At 46.0% G+C, this 19,621-nt stretch overlaps 1 protein-coding gene across 3 annotated transcripts in view; it reads right to left on the bottom strand.

Moving 5' to 3' along the window:
* Positions 1 to 19,621, bottom strand: part of MYO1H (myosin IH) — a 114,932-nt gene that overhangs the window by 31,873 nt on the left and 63,438 nt on the right. For 2 of the 3 annotated variants that reach the window (XM_042911150.1, XM_042911152.1), the window contains exons 2-11: positions 14,304 to 14,465; positions 11,934 to 12,049; positions 10,397 to 10,595; positions 9,449 to 9,529; positions 6,992 to 7,171; positions 4,644 to 4,742; positions 3,080 to 3,193; positions 2,669 to 2,740; positions 1,695 to 1,814; positions 256 to 323 (exon numbers count right to left, since the gene is read on the bottom strand). In XM_042911150.1, the coding sequence (XP_042767084.1) occupies positions 256 to 323; positions 1,695 to 1,814; positions 2,669 to 2,740; positions 3,080 to 3,193; positions 4,644 to 4,742; positions 6,992 to 7,171; positions 9,449 to 9,529; positions 10,397 to 10,595; positions 11,934 to 12,049; positions 14,304 to 14,429 (1,175 nt within the window). In that variant the 5' untranslated portion in view covers positions 14,430 to 14,465. Of the gene's footprint in view, positions 1 to 255; positions 324 to 1,694; positions 1,815 to 2,668; positions 2,741 to 3,079; positions 3,194 to 4,643; positions 4,743 to 6,991; positions 7,172 to 9,448; positions 9,530 to 10,396; positions 10,596 to 11,933; positions 12,050 to 14,303; positions 14,466 to 14,902; positions 14,941 to 19,621 lie in introns of those variants that run through there. The other variant, XM_042911151.1, reaches the window with a different exon arrangement.

Here is a 19,621-nt window from a genome sequence, read left to right as displayed (position 1 = left end):
AGAGCCCGACGCGGGGCTCGAACACACGGACCGCGAGATCGTGACCCGGGCCGAAGTCGGACGCTCAACCGACTGAGCCACCCAGGCGCCCCAGACGTTTGCCTTTTTTAATGGTCATTCCAATTCTGGAACAGTCTATGAGTTAGCGGCTATGGAAATCCCGAGAATTTCTAAAGATGGGAAACCCAGTTCCAGCAACATTAGAGATGCCTCAAACCAGACGGACAGAGGACCAGGAGGTAATGACAAACTTACCCATTCTTGTCGAAGACCTCAAACCCATAGATATCCAGCAATCCAATCACAGTCTTCTTGGTGAAATCCTAGTCAAAGTAACACACACTGTTCATTGTTAGGTCTTTTTCTTAATGACTCTTAAAACCCGGTAGCTGCCCCCAAAGCTGGGACTTGGTTATAAAACTCACACCTTCTCTGTCTCCAACATTGGCTCACAGAGAAATTATAGGGTGGAAACAAATTTCCCAGCCTGCTCCTCTGGCCGGCAGCCCGCCGGGATCCCACTGAAGCTTCCACAGCCACCACCCGAGAAGTGAGACCTTCCCCTTCTGGTTCACTCCCTTCCTTCAGCCCTTCTCAGCCTCCCAAGCCCACATCAATCCCAAAGAAAGCAATAGACCTCTATAGACAGCAGCAAAGGAGATGTCTATCCAGGAGAGAGGACAGGTGATACAAATGTCATTTTAAAACAGAGGATGGGGACACTTGGGTGGCTCAGTCAGTTAAGCATTTGACTTCGGCTCAGGTCATGATCTCACAGTTCACGAGTTCGAGCCCCACGTCGGGCTCCGTGTGGACGGCTCCAAGCCTGGAGCCTGCTTCCCATTCTGTGTCCTCTCTCTCTCTGCCTCTCCCGCACTCATGCTCTGTCTCTCTCTCTCAAAAATAAACATTAAAAAAATTTAAAAAAAAAAAGAGAGGACCAGGTGCAAAGATAGATATTTATTTTTATTTTTTTAAAATGTTTATTTATTTTTGAGACAGAGAGAGACAGAGCACGAATGGGGGAGGGGCAGAGAGAGAGGGAGACACAGAATCCGAAGCAGGCTCCAGGCTCCGAGCCATCAGCTCAGAGCCTGACGTGGGGCTCGAACTCACGGACGGCGAGATCGTGACCTGAGTTGAAGTCGGACGCCCAACGGACTGAGCCACCCAGGCGCCCCAAAGATGGATATTTAAAGAGAACATGCCTATTTTTTTCGAAAGGGCCACAATTTAGCATTCCGTATGGTGTCCTGAGCTGATGCCTTCCAAATCTGTCCTTTACATACTATCTCCTTGAATTTTACATCTACATACTCTGTGCCTCAGGATCATTTCCTTATTTCTAGCTTGGAGGAAACTCCCAGGGTGAATCTGAAGGACCTGTTATACATATTTTTTCTTATACACATTAAAAGATGCTCACCGTTAAAGCTAAATTCCGTGGACACCGAAGGCCATCTGGCGTACTTCAAATACTGTGCATCCCACACTTCGGGACACACTCCAAAAATCATTCAGCGGGCATTTTTTTGTGAGCCTACTGTGTGCCGGGAATGGAGATGCGGAACGATATCGTCCCTGGGCACCAGGGGCCAACGGTCAATGTTCACAAATTCTTCAGAGTGACGAGGTCGGTTATAAAACATTACCACATTAGCGAGAGTGAGTCAGTCAAACGTGTTTGGACTAACCTTGTTCACTAAGGAGGAATTGATTTTGTTGACTAGCCAAGTAAATGTTCGTCCATAAATGGACTTTGCCATTGCATCTCTAGCGTAGACAGAGAGTTCCAGAGTCAGTGGGCATATTACCTGAGGACAACAACAGGTGCATCATTACAGAAGTTAAAAAAAAAACAACAAAAAACCCATGGGGGCACCTGGGTGGCTCAGTTGGTTAAGCGTTCCGGGGCTTGGTTCCAGTTCAGGTCATGGTCTCATGGTGGTGAGATTGAGCCCCATGTCGAGCTCTGCACTGAACATGGAACCTGCTTGGGGTTCTCCGTCTCCCTCTTTCTCTGCAACTTTCTTTCTCTCGCTTAAAAAAAAAAAAAAAAAAAAAAAGCCCACTTCCTCCCGAGTTTCCAAATTAGCCTTTAATAGCAGCCAGCGAGGGATATGTGCTGGGGGAAGACACCGCCCCCACCTGTACACGTTCAGGCAGTAGCTATTTCTTGAGTGCTTACGACGTGTTGGGCACCGCATGGAGCTGCTGAGGTACAGCCATGACTGAGACAAATTCTGTGGGTTCACAGTTGGGGGACGGGACATTCACGCCCCACACGCCGTCATGTTGCAAGCTGAGAGCAGTATGAGGAGATACCGATGGTGCATAAGGATAGGGGTGGGATGGTCAGGGAGACTCTTTGAGGGTGTGACCCCAGGAACTGAAGGATGAGAAGGCATTAATTAGAGAAGCACAGGGAACAGTGTTCCAGTAGAGGGAACGGCATGTGCAAAGACCTCATGGGGGAAAGGCATGGCAAGAGGGGAGGCATGGAAAGCTAGTGATGGTGCAATGGTGGGGACGGGGAGGGTGAGGCAGGAGTCTCCTACAGGAGCTGGAAGGCGGGACCCCGGCCTCCTCTAGGACCATCGTCCTGCTCTTCCATGAGGCAGGCAAGAGCGGGGAGGGCAGGCACATTTCCATCTAGTGTCATTTTTACCTCTTCAGTTTTGGCTTCAATCTTTCTATGGGTGAGAGCTTCCAGAAGGATGGATGGGTGGACCCCCAGGAGCTGAAAACATGGAAACCAAAATGCCATTCAGCGATCGGATTTGCTTTTTGCCAATTTGCAAGGAATTGGTGCCATTTCCAGGCCCAGGATTATACACCCTGACGGATAATCCCACCGAAATGCGAGAGAGACCACATCCTGATTTTACACTCAGCTGGCTTTTACCCACTCCCTCACCTGCCCCCCTCGCTCTTTAAATCTCCTAGCCAGTATCAGCCGGAAGGCCACGGTGTTGGCCGCGTGGGACCTGGGCCTCCAGCTGCCTTCAGCTCCCCTCTCCTGCCCTCCGCCTCCGAAAGGGCCGGGCCCTCCCCGTGCTTTTCAGAAGCCGAACGTCACCTTGGCGATCCATTTGATCTCGTGGGTGTCTGGGATCGTGGCACAGCCTTGGTGGTTCTCTTCAAAACAAACGTTCCCCAGGTGTAGGACGCTGGCAAGAATTCCAAAGAGATTCTAGGAATGTGGGAAAGGGTGAGGAGAACAGGGAGATAAGGGCGGCCGCCCAACTGATGAACGTCATCACGGGAGACAGCCAAGGAAAACCGCTCCTTCCTAATTCCAGCCCGAGCTCACGGAGCCAAGTTTCCCCCACCCCAGGAATCAGTTTCTTACCCACCTCAGATGTTAAGGGAAGGAGGATAAAAGAACCTCAGCAGAGGATGGGGGAAGATTCCTCCTTCCATCTCCAGCACAGGACACTTCTATTTCTGGATCCTCCCCATCCCTTTCCCACCAACAGACCATTTCATATGCAAATAGCATGATCCCAGATACATATAGGTATATATTATATCAATGCATAATATTTTATTTTTTAACGTATTATTTATTTTTGAGAGGGTGCAACCAGGCGAGGGGCAGAGAGAGAGGGAGACAGCAGATCCAAAGCCGGCTCCGGGCCGACAGCAGTGAGCCCCATGTGGGGCTTGAACCCACGAACTGTGAGATCACGACCTGAGCCAAAGTCGGAGGCTCAACCGACTGAGCCACCCAGGTGCCCCTAAATATATGTTAAAGTATAATTCTAGTCCTTGAAAGAGCAAGAATTTTAACCATCAAAAAGAAAAACAGAAAAAGATGTAAAAACAGAATGTTCATATATCCTACAATCTTCTCCAGTTTGTTCAAAAATAGAAGTGTAAATAAACAGTAATCCTGTAGATCCGGAGCATGTAAATATCTGAGATTTGATTTGGGGGCACCTGGGTGGCTTAAGTGGTTGAGCGTCTGACTTCGGCTCAGGTCATGATCTCACAGTTCAGAGTTTGAGCTGGGCTATCCACTGTCAGCACAGATCCTGCTTCGGATCCTCTGTCCATCCCCCACCCCCCCACCCCCGTCTCTCAAAAATAAATAAAAATTATTAAGGGGCGCCTGGGTGGCTCAGTCGGTTAAGCGTCCGACTTCGGCTCAGGTCACGATCTCGCGGTCCGTGAGTTGGAGCCCCACGTCGGGCTCTGGGCTGATGGCTCGGAGCCTGGAGCCTGCTTCTGATTCTGTGTCTCCCTCTCTCTCTGCCCCTCCCCCGTTCATGCTCTGTCTCTCTGTCTCAAAAATAAATAAAACGTTAAAAATATTAAAAAAAAAATTATTAAGAATATATTTGACATTGGATGTGAGAGGAAGAAGAAACAAAATCTCCTCCTTGCTCACCGCATTGGGAAATCTTAGGTCTGATGAAATGCAGAATGCCCAGGTAACATTTTAATCCCAGATAAGCAAGGACTAAGTTTTTTGTAGAAGTTTATCTCATTGGGACAAGCTTATCTGAAATTCACATGTAACTAAGCATCCTGTATTTTCATTTGCTGAGCCTGGCAACCCTACTGGGCGATCACCAAGATACCAGGATTGTTTCATCAATCCCAGACCATACTGGCAGTTGTGACCACAGGGCTCATACCTCGAGGTCATCTTCAGTAAAATCGATGACAGAAAAGGCACTGGAAACAGTTTTCCAGTCGTTCTTGTCATTAATAGACGACTCTTTGGCACAATGACCCTGTTAACACAGAATCGGGTTGCTTCGCGTCATTTCCACAAGGACAGTTAGGCACGCCCACACCTATTCTTGAATCAAAGTGGTTTTCTCTCCAAACACGCAAGAGCTAGTTCTAGAATGTTCTGATTATAAAAAGCCAGGTTTTATCTCATCGTCTAGCACAGCATGATTTGCCAGCTGTTGCCCTTTTCAAATTTATTTGGAATCTCTGCCCTGGGAAAACTTTCAAAGGTGTACATTAGTGGTATATCTCTTCAAGTATTTTTTTTTTAATTGTTTTCCTTGTCTTATTTGTCAAGTAAACTGAAGATGTTTGTCTCAGTAAACACCTGCTAAAAAATGCAGGGAGAGGACAAGCCCTGAAATTCAGATAACAATCTCGACGCAATCACAACCTCCAGCAGAAACTGCCGTGAGGGATGAGGGATGAGGGATGAGGTAGGAGACACTCAAGAAGAGTTTGGCATTTAGAGAAATGAAGGTGATACGGATACAATCACCAGCAGAGAGGTGATGAGACTTCCCACTGACTCTAGAAGTTGTCTTCTAAAGAAGACACACACCACCGAATGTCACAATTTAAAGGGAAGACATTCTGGATGAAGTCTGTTTTGTTTATGTTTGTTTGTCTCTTTTGCTTTTGTAGGACAAGGTGTTCCTAGATTCCTGGCTATCTGAAGATTCGTCATGTTAAACAGATTTCCTTGTTGCCTGGGGAAACCGGAGGTGCTGGGTCATGAAAAGATCCACCCGTGAACTGGCCAGTGTTAAATCTGCAACCTCCCAAATATCCCTCCCGGTTCGACCAATGGCATCTGCTCCTGCCCCACCAAGGGCGGGGCCAGCTTAAGTCAATCCTTCCAGGGCACCTAGAGGTTTGGAAGCAGCGTGGATATACTGCGAGTAAAGCCACTACGTTTGTCCAAGTTACCGGGCAACACAAAATTGAACAAAATAATACTGGCGAATGGTCTGAAGATCTGGCCAGAAAAAAAAAAAAATCTGCAAAGATAAAAGACAAGCTACATTCCAAAAGGGAATGATTTGAATTATCAAAGGGTTAGGAGAAGCCCTTGGGAAAAGGATTCAAGCTCTAAAATATTTTTATAAATTGACCCTCTCTGTTCATGCCGTGAGAAGCCAAATGTGAGGCTACCATACAGCTTTATGGGGAGAATTCGGTTCTCAAAAAAAAAAAAAAAAATTTTATATATATATATATATATATATATATCACATCCGAATTACTCTTCATTCTCACAATTAGTACGAAATCTGCAAAAGGAGATTGGGATTCTTTTATTTTCATCATTTAGCCTCATTTTTCAAGATGCATTTCGGTCATGTCTACTCTTTCACCAGGACTATGAAATGCTGGTCTTTCTTTTACAAGATTCACTTCCTAAGACCTCGTTCTCTTTCTCAAATGATGGCCCCACGTGCACTCTGCCAAGTGGCCTCCATTCAAAGCCAGACCCAGCAAAGAAGAGAAAAATCCGAAAATCTTGGGGCATAAAAGGTGCCAGTGACATCAAATAGTGATAGATCCTATACAATCGGGACCTTCTAGAACCCTGGTCCTGGCTGCAGAAAAACTAATGGTGGGAGTCAAATTCTCCAAGTCCATCTTTCAACACTGGGTCCCAGGGTTGCTTACGGGAATGGCCCAAACTCTCTCTGTAAGGAAGTCCATTCATTTTGCAATTAACAACCCTCAGACTGGGAGGCAAAGTGGGGAGTCTTTTCCAAACTAGTTCTGGGAAGCAGAAGGGAGCAGCACAAGTTGTGGACACGGACGGGCAGCGAGTTACTATCACACCCAGACCGGTAGTTCTCACTTCTGCTGTGTATTGGAATCACCGGGGATTCACTTAATTATCCAGAATCACGGGAGTGTTTAACACAGCCTTGATGTCCAGGTCCCATCTCAGACCAATTAGACTGGAATCTTTAGAGTGTGTGTGTGTGTGTGTGTGTGTGTGTGTGTGTGTGTGTGTTGACAAATCCCCTCGGGTGATTCTAATTTCAGCCAGGGCTGAGAACCACCCACCTAGAGACTGGTTACTTTACCAGATGATCTGTCAGGCATAGACAAAGGGGTTATGATAAGTGGCAAGAAACCAGTCCATAGGATATCTCCAGAATGGTAATGAGAAAGTTCTTGGCCATCTCATAGAAGCCCCCAGTAATGCCCTTCACCCCTGCCACCCAAAGGGCGCCCCCCCAAGCCAGGTACTGGTCCTTCTGACCTGTGAGAGGTATTTATACAGCTGGGGGTCCCGCTCAAGTCCAAGGTAAGCAAGGAGTTCCTCTTCGCCTCCCTCCAGCAGCTGGTAGAAGATGTGGAAGTTCCTCTCGCCCTGGTTTTGATAGACGACTCGAGACTTTTCTATCAGGTAACTGATGATATGCCCACCTACGGGAATGCCCTTCAGGACAGAACAAAAAATGCCCAATGACGAGAACTGAGCCGCCTTCTTACTGGTGTCTTCTGAGGAACAGAAATTCTGAATTCAAATGTTTCTTCTTCTATGCTTAGTGTTTTCTGGGCTCTGTTTACAAATATTTTTGCCTACCCTGAGGTCATGAGAAAGATTTTCTATGCTTCTGTCTAGAAGCGTGGTCATTTTACCAGTCGCATTTAGGACTGCGGTCGATCACTACTGAATTCTTGGGTATGGAGTGAGGTAGAGGGTCAAAGGTCTTTTTAGTCACATGGATTTCAGATTGATCAGCACCATTTATTGGAAAGGCAATCGTTTCCCTACTGGATCACAGTGGTGCTTTGGTCATAAGCCAGGCAATCATATCACATGTGGACGCCTTGGTGGACTCCACTCCCATCTACTGGCCTGTTTACGTATCTTTATGTATCACACTGTTTTGTTTTTAAGAATATATCCAGTAAGGGATTTGGGTTCCAGAACATATATAGAACTCCTGCAAATCAACATGAGAAAAACAGCCTAACTAAAAGTGGGCAAAAGGCTTCAACACAAACTTTTTAATTGGCCAGTTATCAAGACTTCACTAATCATCAGGGAGATACAAACATAAATCACACTGGGAAACCAGTCTACTCCACCAGAACGTCTCAAACCTGAAAGGACTGATGATACCAGATGCTTTTAAGGGTGCAGAGAACCCTGCTGGTAACTGGACCCATCGTTAATTATCATAACATTCCTGGTAAGAACCCAACAATGCCACCTCTGGGTATGTGCCCAACATAAGTGGATGCAAATATCTACTCAAAGACATGTTGCAAGGATGTTCAGAGCGCTATCTGCAACAGCCCCAAACTGGAAACCCAACTGTCCATCGATAGGAGAACAGAAAAATCATGATGAGGTCACATAAGCAAAAAATGACCAACTGCCACATGGAGTGACATTAATGAATCTGAGAGTGTTGATTAAAGGGAGCCAGACGAAAAAGAGGACATATAATTCCTACACATGAGGCCCAAGAACCCACAAAATTAATCTGATTATAGAGGGAAGAACAGTTGGTAACAGTTGGGAGGGCAGATACTGTCAGAGAAGCGTAGGACAATCTTCTAGGTGCTAGAAATTGTTACATCTTGATCTGAGTGCCAGTTGTCACAGGCAGATAGGTAAAAACTCATTAAACTGGACTCATGCCTTGCTTCCTTTTCAGTAGATGTGTTGAATTTCAATAAGGAGTTTAAAAACAGACACAACTATTCAATTTTTTTTTTTTTTCAAAGTCTGGGCGCACTTCACCAGAAGTCCACGTACCGGCTTCTGGAAAACCCTGAGCCAGTCTGTTATCACTACACTCAACCCTCAAGCAACAACTGTCCTCCAGTCTAAGTGATAGTTTGTCCCCTGGAGTTCTATGTCCTTGAGAACTCTGTCGACCCTTCCCACTTGCACTGGCCCCATTTAAATTCTGTGAACATACAACAATTCTCATCATACACTGTCTCCGGTTGCCTCCATGCCACAGCAGCAGAGCTGAGCGGTTGTGACGGAAACCATATGGTCCACAGAGTCTGAAATATTGACTATCTGGCCCTATCCAAAAAACATTTGCCAACCCATGCCATATAATTATGCGCGCCCACACAGTACATCGTTTCCATGTGGTTATTCTCAAGCTTTATAAGAAATGGCTGACACGTCAGACTTTCCTAAGACTTGACCATGTTACGTGTAGCTTCATTCACTTGCTCTTGCTGTTACGTGACAGTTCATTGGGTGAACATCCCACCATTTAACCATTCTCCTGTCGATGGACACTCAGCCCTCTCCAGATGTGTTGACTGTTTCCAGACCTTTTTACCATCATGAGCAGGGCTCTTGGGGGCAGGCTTGCCAATCTCCAAGAGCGGAATGGCTCCACCATAGATGATGTGATTTCAACTTCACAAGATAATAATATTGTTTTCCAAGTGGGTCGCACCAGTGTGAGCCCCACCGGCAATGTGGAAAAGTTCCTAATTATCCACATCTTCACCAATAGCTGGTGTGATCAGACTTCTTAATTTTTGCTCACCCAGAAAGTATACAATGGTATCTCATTGCGGTCTTTGTTTGCATTTCCCAAAACGGCACTAATCCTGGAGTTGTTCATTATTTGAGCCGATAGAGCCCTTTCTCCCTTAAGGGACCTCGGGTCGAGTTTCTGTCACTGGCAGGCTAAGGGGTCCCCATGAACCGGTAATAGGAACTTCAGTGTACCTTATAGTCAAACTGGATGTCCATGTATTTTCCAAATCTGCTGGAGTTGTCATTCCGGAGTGTTTTGGCATTTCCAAAAGCCTTGCAATACAAAGCGAGGGAGACAGGGACAGGCTGAACCAAACTGTCATGCCTGGTCTTTCAAGCTCACCAAACTCATCAGACGCCACGATTATGAAAATGGGGGAGGGAGGGGGAGCCAGGGATTAAAGCCATACTTTATCTTCTAAGAAGGAACCACGAAGTACAGAGAATTTGATGCCAAATACTGAGGATGGAGTGAGAGGAAAGGACAAAAAGATCTCTCTAGCATCCAATCTAGGACTGACTAGGGAGAGCTATAGAGGCCCCTAGGCCCCTGATGTTCTAGAAGACAGAGTTCATGGCCCCCATTACCAGACCTTTTTTTCTATCAAACAGGTAATTGTTCAGCCCATAGGTCTATGGGGAAAATTCCTTCAACCACGAATACCTTTAACATGAAGGGCGACAAAAACACAGAATTGCTTGTTCAAAATCAAACAGCAAGTCAGTGAATTGCAATAATCCAAATAATTTCAATTAAATAAGAAAGATATTAATAAGAGAGCACGACTTTAGTGCTTACTAATTCTGCTGTGTGCTTTTTATGCATTCACCTGGTTTTATCCTCAGAAACTCCTAGGAGGTGGGAACTATGAGTAGACCCATTCCACAGATAGGGAAACAGAATCTGGGATATGCAGTGGTTTGCTAAAGCTTGCTGAGGCGTGGCTGCCCTGGGATTAGCGTCCATGCTTGCCGGACTTCAAGGTTATGCCCTTAAGCACAATATTTCCCTTGAGACCTTTCTGCTTAACTCCCAGACGGTGATCTGCCCATTTTGACTGTCCTGCACAGGCAGAAGATTCTTCTTACTTAATTGACCTCCCTAGAACTCCCCTCAACAGGTCCTCAAAGATCACTTACCTCCAGCACTGGATTGGAGAGCAGCAGTCTGTCACGGGCTATTTGTAGTGACTCGGTCATTGGGCAGGTCACGGCAAAATACTGGAGAATCTTCTTGGAGGCCTCCGTTTTCCCTGCCCCGCTCTCTCCAGAAATGAGGATGAAGTGGTTAGTTAGCTCAGAGCACATCATGCGGTAAGCGTTGTCAGCTATGGCGTAGCTGGAGAAGGAGCGGGAAGGGGCTGTGTGTAATGCCCACCACAGCAGAAGGACCAAGAACCCCGCCTCCGGGAAACCACATCCAGACTGTGGTACAAGGACAGTGAGCTCAGATATCAAACGCTCACCAGGACCCATTGACTGATCAGAGGTAAAATGTACCAGAAATCGAAATTCAGATAACAGAGTTAAAATGAACAAGTTGAGCAACAATGGACATTTTTTAAAAGTTTATTTGAGAGAGAGAGCGTGCACCCACGAGTGAGCAAGGGAGGGGCAGAGAGAGAGGGAGAGAATCCCAAGCAGGCTCCAGCCTGTCATTGCAAAGCCTGACATGGGGGCTTGAACCCGTGAACGTGAGATCGCGACCTGAGCCAAAATCATGAGTCAGATACTCAACCGACTGAGCTGCCAAGGCGCCCCCATCAACATTTCATATGAGAATAAGCCAGATACTAAATTATATATATCCCCAAGAGACATTCTATTAACTGCAGGTAGAAATAACATCTTGTCTAAATATTTTAAACACTTAATAGCTATAATGAGATCCCAAGTTTCCTCTTTCCTTCAAGATGTAGCGTAGTCAGAGTACCGAGACAGGAAAGCAAAAATATCTTAAAAGCTCTGTGATATCTATAGGACAAGAGGTGAAACTGGTACAAGGGTTTTACCTTCAAGATCAGAAACCAAAGCGTGAAAGTCTCCCGAGAGTATAAGCTTCCCACGTGGCCGCGTTTGAAAGCTGGCTAGTTTGGATTCCCCTAGTGGTAGTGATTCAGAAAGGTTTATAAAGGCCTTATAGGAGGTGAATAGGTAAGTCCTCAAGAAAAATGGAGAGACAGCCCACACATTAGCCCAGAAGTCAACCAGGGAGAACTGAGAAATTCAGTAGCGCCATAGTGACATATAGATCAGACAGGAAATTGCTTGAACTACGGATCTGCAGGGCCCTACCAATGGGAGGCTCCTTTGCCGCCATGATACTCAGACACCAGTAGATGGCGCTACAGCAAACCTCTTCCCAGAAAAGACCCCTCTCCAGCCGCGCTCTTAGAGCTCTTAACAGTTACAAAAGATTCCACCTCTCGGGATATTTAAACTGAGACTTGACAAGGATCTGATGCTTTCTATTGTGTTGAAAGACATTTATCAAGAAGGCAGGAGGTTAAGTGAGGTACAGAACCTAATGAGGATGCATCAAAGATATGGATGGATGGATGGATGGATGGATGGATGGGGTGAATGGATGGATGGATAGGAAAGAGGGAGAGAGGGAAAAGGAAAAAAGAGGAAGAGAGAAAAATACTACTGATGATCCCCCATATGTACTACTTACACATGTGGTGGCAGTTCAAAGAAATTGACCCCTTGATAAAGTTCCATCTGGCTCATAGTGTAGATTCCAAGCTCCTGGTATGGATTCACAGATACAAGGAGAGTCCCAATATAGGTCTAGAAGAATGGACCAAAGCACTAGTGAGGAACTGTGGGGTGCAAAGGGCTACAGTGAGAGACCATCCCATGCTATGATCCCCATGTGTTCATTTCACGGGATATAAAACAATAAATAAGACAGGTGGTGTCCCTGCTGTCCTGGAGCTTACACGCGTGTGCACATGTCGGGGGGAAGGGGTTCCAGAATGCTTCAATTAGAATGGTAAGAAAGGTGCACATAGGGTAATGAGAGAGGGAGTGACCAAGGAAGGCCACCTTAGCTCGTGGGCTTGGGGAAGTCTTCTTTAAGGAGGTGACTCCGAGCTGAAACTTGAATGATGAAAAAAAAAAGTAGGCAGGAAAGGGCAGGTCAGGCTGAGGGGTCCAGGGTGGGCAGGCTGGCTGCCCTGGAGGTCAGCGAGGGAGTGGGGAACGGAAGACGCTAAGACACGGAGTCCGAGATGGAGCAAGTTCGGATCCCCCAGGGCATGAAGAACCGGGGGTTTATTCCAAATGCAGCGTGTGGTGGAGACACCACTCTCCCTACTGATAAGTAATACTTGCCTTACACTGTAAATGTAAAATGGAGAGCTTTACGAAGAGAGCACCACAATCTGACCTACGTTGATGTTTCAGAGAGGTCTCTCCGGCCACTGGGTGAAAGCAGGGAAGATAGGCATCCCAGCTGTCTCCAGCTGGGCCAACATGCCCACCTGCTGGCACGTATTTCCCTGGGTTGCAATGTTGCATTCTATTACTGGTCAAGTTCCTCACATACTCGTGATTGTAACAGAACCACTAACGTAAACGCTTCTTGGAATACACTCAGAATGACCAAAGCTCTCACCCTCTTACGTAGAAAACAAAGACATGCCTGGGCTCCTCTGGAAATACAACTGGAGTTTTCAAATTCCGGGTTTGTTACTGGGTTTCATTCCAGAGCCTCGATATTGGAGGTTCTCAAGTTTATGCCTAGGCTAAAATCATTCTAACGGATGTTTCTAATCTCTAGAACAAAGTCGAACAGAGAACTAGAACAGATGAGAGTACCATATTTTGTCTAAAATTGTGCACGGCTTCCACCAGTAGAAATCTGCCAGGGTAGAACGTAGTTTCTGAAATCTGTTCAAACCGGAAATGATTTATTCATGATGATCCTATCATCCCACTTCTACTTCTCCATACCGCACTCTTTCTCCTTGGCTTATACATAAAATCTACTTCAATCAAAAATATATACTCTAAGAATTCCCATTGCTTATTTCTCCCAGTAACCTTGGTTTCGACATACGGATTAAGTCATGGCACCATTAAAAACAAAACAGCTACAAGGCAAATATCGTTAGATCGCTTTTCATGGTCTAATTTACTCTTAGCAACAGCTAATAAAATCTCAATAAAGTTAAATAAGTTTAAAAACACACAGAGACGCTGTGGAGTTTACCCTACAACAATCTACCTGAAATTTGACCAATCAAATCAAGGTGCAGTGAGAAATGGGCAACTTAATAAAAACTGACCACCACTAGAAGCAACCAGACAAACCTAAGAACAGGTCTGGCCATGTGTGGCAACCTTGACCCTTGGAGATTCATGGGATGTGGTGGACATCTCTTATATTTGCCAGTCTGGCATCTCGATCCCCTTCTTCCGGCAGATTCCTTTGAGGAACCTTCTCCGGCTGGCAGCCCGCATCAAACGGTAAGGTGCACACTGGCCTAAATCCTCACCTCCTGGGCTGGGCCTGGGTAAATAGCCTGGCCAATCATAATATTCCTCACTTCAGCTGTGGGGATTGGTTCAGAGGTAAGCAATGACCCGAGATGGGCCAATCAGAGCCAACCAATGTCTGTGTCTCCGGGAGGAATTGCTCTCTTGTCTACCAACATCAGCTTGGTCCGGCTGTCAGCTACCCAGCCCCCTTGCCCCCTTGCATAGAGTCCGCCCCAGAAAGGGACCTTTGCAAAATCGAGCAGAGAGGTGGGAAAGAGCCCTCGAGGCTCTTCAAGACTCATCACCCTAGACCCTAGATCTATTTCTGGACCCTACAGTGACATGGGTCAATAGATTCTGTCTTATGGCTTACGCCCGTTTAAGCTGGGTCTTTGTCACTGGAAGCCAGGATTAGGGTGCATCTGGCAGTGGTCCCTTCACACCTCTCTTTAAAGGCTGATCTAATAGAGAGATAGTGTTCACTATCCTCAAGGCTGTGAAGACAGGCAGGAGGGGAACCACCAGTCTAGGGAAACAGCTGAGGAACAGGTGACATTACATAGATGAGGTTCTCGCTGAAACGCTTTCGAAGATTGTCCAGAAAAGCAGATTCGCTGGTGTAGGCATCCAACAGCACAAAATCCTGCACCCCGACCTTGTCCCGGGCGGTCAGCGTGCTTTCCATGTGCAGACGAATGTGCTTCCTCCTCACTTCTTCTTTCTGCGGCAAACAGAACATTTGTCAGCAGCTCGCTTATTCTGCAGCCCCTATTGCTCGTCTAAGACAGAAACAGCGAGATGCCCTGGGGACAGTGGAGCACTGAGATCACATTAGGCTCTCTTTGTTAAGGGTTTATGATCTGGTTAGGGATACAAGGGGATGGTAATAAAAGCAGTAACGGTAACGGCAGCAGCTGACGGCAACTGAGCAGTGACTGCTAGGTACTACGCTAAATACTTGGCCTCTATTTTCTTTGGCCCTAGTGCTGAGGCTAGGAAGTAAATGCTATTGCCATGCCTATTTAACAGATGAGGAAACTGAGGACAGAGACACTATAAAGCACGTCCAAGTTCTGCCAAAAGGCACGGCCAGGATATGAACCTAGACAGCCCGGCGCCAGAGTCTTTCTTGACCATCCCTTGCTAAGCATCAGTTACCTCAGCTTGCTGTGTAATTCTGAGATGAGTGAGGAATTTGGTTGCAATGGGAATTTCTTTTTACAGAGGAACACTCAAGGAAGGACACCCCGGAAGGGTCCTCTCTCCCAGGCTGGGCTTCAGACCTCCCTGGAAAAGGAGTCGTCGCAGCTCACTGGAAGGTGGAGAATCTCAGCGGGATACCAGGGGGCAGAGCTGGTCCACTGTCACTAGACAGTGTCCATGAGGGACACAGGTGGGCAAAGGGAGTCCGATCGGCGCTGGGCAGCGGGCCTGGTGCAGCACTGCCTGAGTCAGGAGGGCTGTGGGAAACAGCTCTCCAGGTCTGGGGCAAGCTGAGGCTGGAGACTGGAGGGTACAGAGAGAGAGAGGTGGGGGGGCACCGCCATAGGAGGTGGCCTGGAGCGTGTGAGCTCTGCGTTGGGAGGATCGCCACAAGGTGATCACCAGGCCCAGGCTACTGGGGGGCTGAGGGACCGTGCTCTGGGCACACGGTTAGTGCATGGGTCACCATGTACCACTGTGCAGGCCACTGCCGCTGAAAAGAAGCAGCAAAACCTAGCAAAGGGAGCCAGGAAGAGAAACCTCTGGCTAGTGCAGCGTCCCTCCAGCGCCCTCTAGTGACCAGGATTCAAGGAGCTACGCTCAAGGAGGTCCGTTATCACAGGGCAGGTATTGAAGGATGAATCTGGGCATGGGACAGGAAATTGACAACGGACACCTTTGGATACACAGAGGATCTGGAATAGCTGAAACTTTCTCGACAAAGGAAAACAAAGCTAGAGGACTCACGCGTCTTCGCCGGGAGTAATCAAGCCCACTGTGTCAACTGATTTTTAACAAAGGTACCAAAACAAGTCAGTGCAAAAAAGGAAAATCTTTTCAACTAATAGCACAGGAATAGCTAGGTATCATAATGGGGTAAATCTATTTCAACCCTACTTCATGACACATATATATTATAAAATAATGTAGTGTAATACATATAAAATATATGTTCATATTTTAATACATTTCTATTACTTGAACTTTTATACGTGTAAAACTATATGTAAAACTTCCACATATCTATATATTATATAAACTTGTATGTATAAAACTATATGTAAAACTTCTATATATCTATATATTATACAGTATACATTTATATATAAAACTATATATAAGACACATATCTATATAATATATAAACATATATACAAAACTCTATATAAAACTTTTTTTATGTATCAGGACACCTGGGTGGCTCAGTCGGTTGAGTGCCCAATGCTTGATTTTGGCTCAGGTCGGGATCCCAGTTTCATGGGATGAAGCCCTGTGTAGGGCTCTGTGCTGACAGTGCAGTCTACTTGAGATTCTCTCTCTCCCCCTCTGCCTGTCTCCCCTGCCTGCATTCTCTCTCAAAATTAATTAAAAACAAACCTTTTTAATTCATCTATATGTTATATAAACTTACATATGGAACTATATAAAGAAAACTTTTATTATATATGAACTTTGTATATAAACAATTCCTATCTCATAATGTATAAAGATATAAATTTATAAAAACATGTTGGACATATTATAACATTTTATTTATATATATAAAAGCTTGAGATGAATCTGAGACCTAACTGTCAATGCATAATCTATAAAGCTAACGGGAGAAAACAGAAGAGAATATCTCTGCAACCAGAGGAAGGTAATATTTCCTTATGACAAAGGAAGAAAGAACTATAAAAAATAAGGCATTCGACTTCATCAAAAACTTCTCCCAGAAGACACCATTAAGAAAACGAATAGGCAAGCCACAGACTGGCCGAAAGTGTTCACAAAATGTATACCTGCGAAGGATTTGCATCCAGGATAAAAGATTCTTATGACTCAGTAAAGGAAAATCAAACCCCGTAAAAATTGCGCAGGAGACTTGAACGGACATTTCACAAAGGCAGACAAAACGAATGGTCAATGAGCGCATAGGAAAGTGCTCAACGTCATTAGTCATCAGGGAAATGCAAGTCAGAACTGCATCGAGATGGCCCCAGAGCAGCTCGAATGAAAAAGACTGACAGCACCAACTATGAGCGAGACGCAGAACAGATGGACCGCTCCCGCATCGCTGGCAGGAATGTGAAGTGATTAGAATCACTTTGGGAAAAAGGTCTGGCAGTTTCTAATAAAGTTAGCCTCCGCCCTTTGATCCAGCAGTCCCCTCCCAAGTATTTACATAGGAGAAGTGTAAACACACAGCCACAAAAAGACTCCAACATAAAGGTTTACAGCAACTTTATTCATAATGGCCCCAAACTGGAAACAATCCAAATTTCCATCAACCGGAGAGCGGATGTGGAATCTATACAATAGAAAGGGTACAGCGATAAAAAAGAGAGAACTGGTACACAAGACACAGAGGACTCTCACCGACATTGTGCTGAGTGAAAGAACTCAGACACAAAAGAGTGCATGCCCTATGATTCCATTTATCTGAAATTCTAGAAGCAAAACTAATCTGCAGTGAAAAATCAGAACAATTGTTGCCTGGTTAGGGGGGTGGTCTGGCAAAGGGCATTTTTGGAGTGATGGAAACATTCTCTGCCTTGATAGGGCTGTGTGTTACATGGCTGTGTCTGTTTGCCAAGATACCTTAAGATTTGGTCGATTTCCACATATGTAAATTTTATTCTAAAAAAGAACCACAGGGGGGCCTGGGTGGCTCGGTCCGTTGGGCGTCCGACTTCGGCTCAGGTCATGAACTCGTGGTTTGTGAGTTCGAGCCCCGCATCAGGCTCTGTGCTGACAGCTCGGAGCCTGCTTCGGATTCTGTGTCTCCCTCTCTCTCTGCCCTTCCCCTGCTCATGCTCTGTCTCTCTCTGTCTCTCAAAAACAAATAAATGTTTAAAAAAAAATTTTTTTTTAAAAAAAGAACCACAAAAAAAGTAAGTGTGCAGGGGATGGAGAGTGGGTGGAGGCCTACATGGAAACAGAAAAGCAGAATGGTAATAATTGTCGAAGCTGGGTGATGGGAATAAGGCGGGTTTATTACACTAATCTGTTTGTACACATTCGAAATTTTGCAGAATAGAAAGTTTTAAAAACCAGAATGGCCACCAGGTGTCTCTCTACCCTAGTCAAACGGAGCTAAAACACTGCTCTCCAAGGATGAAAACAATGCATTTAGATTGTAAAAGAATCGTGAAAGAATATCCTGGTGATTCCAAATATCCCCATTTTAAAGCATTTGTGGGACGCCTGGGTGGCTCAGTCGAGTAAGCATCTACTCTTGATTTCAGCTCAGGTCGTGATCTCACAGTTCGTGGGTTCGAGCCCCGCATCGGGCTCTGCGCTGACAGCTTGGAGTGCTTGAGATTCTGTCTCTCTCCCTTTCTCTGCCGCTCCCCTGCTCTCTCTCCTCTCTCCCTCTCAAAGTAAACACTTTTTTAAAAAAAGTGTGTGTGTGTCTGTGTGTTTAAGAGAGGCAGTAAAGGACCCTGGAACACAAGCCTTCCCCGGGGTTTAAATCCAGTCTCTGTCACTTCCGGGGAAAGTCTCTTTCACTCTGCAAGGACCTGTCTCTGTTTCAGGTCTGTAAAATGGAAACATAACTGTACCTACTTGGCAAGGTTGTTGGTTTGAACAGACCATGGAAAGGACTTGGCATGGTGCCAGACACAATGTCAGCTCTGGGAGCACGTCCTTCGAGCCCCATTAGTATTACTGTATTAGTAATTATCAGAAACGAGAAAACAAAGTGAAAAGTGCGCCGGTTAGTGGTCAGCGAGCCCCTGTTGAATTGGGAGTGGGCTGGAGTCTGAAATGTCTGGAGCCGCGCCCACAAATAGCGCTGCCGTCAGATCCCCACACTGGAGGGTGCAGAAATTACAAAGCTCTTATCCCCCTTCGATCGATGTGTGCCTACAAGAGTGAGCCCTGCAGTCAGTACCTCGGGCTTTCAGTGACTTGCAGCCCGAGCCGATTTTGCATAAACCTCGAAGGTTAAGGAATGGGGCAGTGATTTTAACTCCCCAAGGGCCACTTCAGACTGGAGTTTTGTTTGCTGCAATATTTCAATTCCCACGGCTGGGTTCCTTTTACCTAGCTCATTTCCAAATATCTTTAAAGGGCAAGAGGAAATGAGAGTGTCCTGGTAAGATTGACGGGAACAGTCAAAGGGATGAAAATCGGGGCAGAGGGGATGGGGGAATAAAGCAATTCAAGTAGTTCCGCTTTGGCCCAAAAGAAAAGGATCGAAAGATTTTATCAGGAAGAGAATATCAAATCCGGAAAGGACCAAATAAGAGGGAAGAAATTCAAGAGAGAGGTTTTTAGGAGACCTAAGACTGAACATCTTTGGGGCGATAAAACTTTTGTAGAGGATGCCGTTGTGCAAACCCACAAGTTAGGGATCACAAACTGTGCTGCCTGCAGGGACCCGGGCAGGTGCTAGGGTTGAGTTAAGCTGGTAGATGATAGGGACTCGCTTAGATTAGGGAACGAATGGCCGTCGAAACCGGGCCACCCCCCCTTGTCTCCGCTGACTCCAGGTGTGAATGTTTGCCTCGTGTTGCCAGACCTTCCGATCATTCAAGAAAAGTCAGAAATTTGGAATTTTATGTGAAGTCTGTTGCACATGCATAGCCTGGTGGGGCACCAGTTGAAAGAAAGCTAGTCACCCTTCGTCTTGGGTGGTTCAGATAATTCACTTGTCCGCAGGCGGGAGACTCAGGAGATGCTCCCACC

Source organism: Panthera leo, chromosome D3, assembly GCF_018350215.1.
Source record: "Panthera leo isolate Ple1 chromosome D3, P.leo_Ple1_pat1.1, whole genome shotgun sequence".
NCBI lineage: Eukaryota > Metazoa > Chordata > Mammalia > Carnivora > Felidae > Panthera > Panthera leo.
Note: the sequence above shows the minus strand (reverse complement) of the source record. Positions and strands in the feature narration are given on the sequence as shown.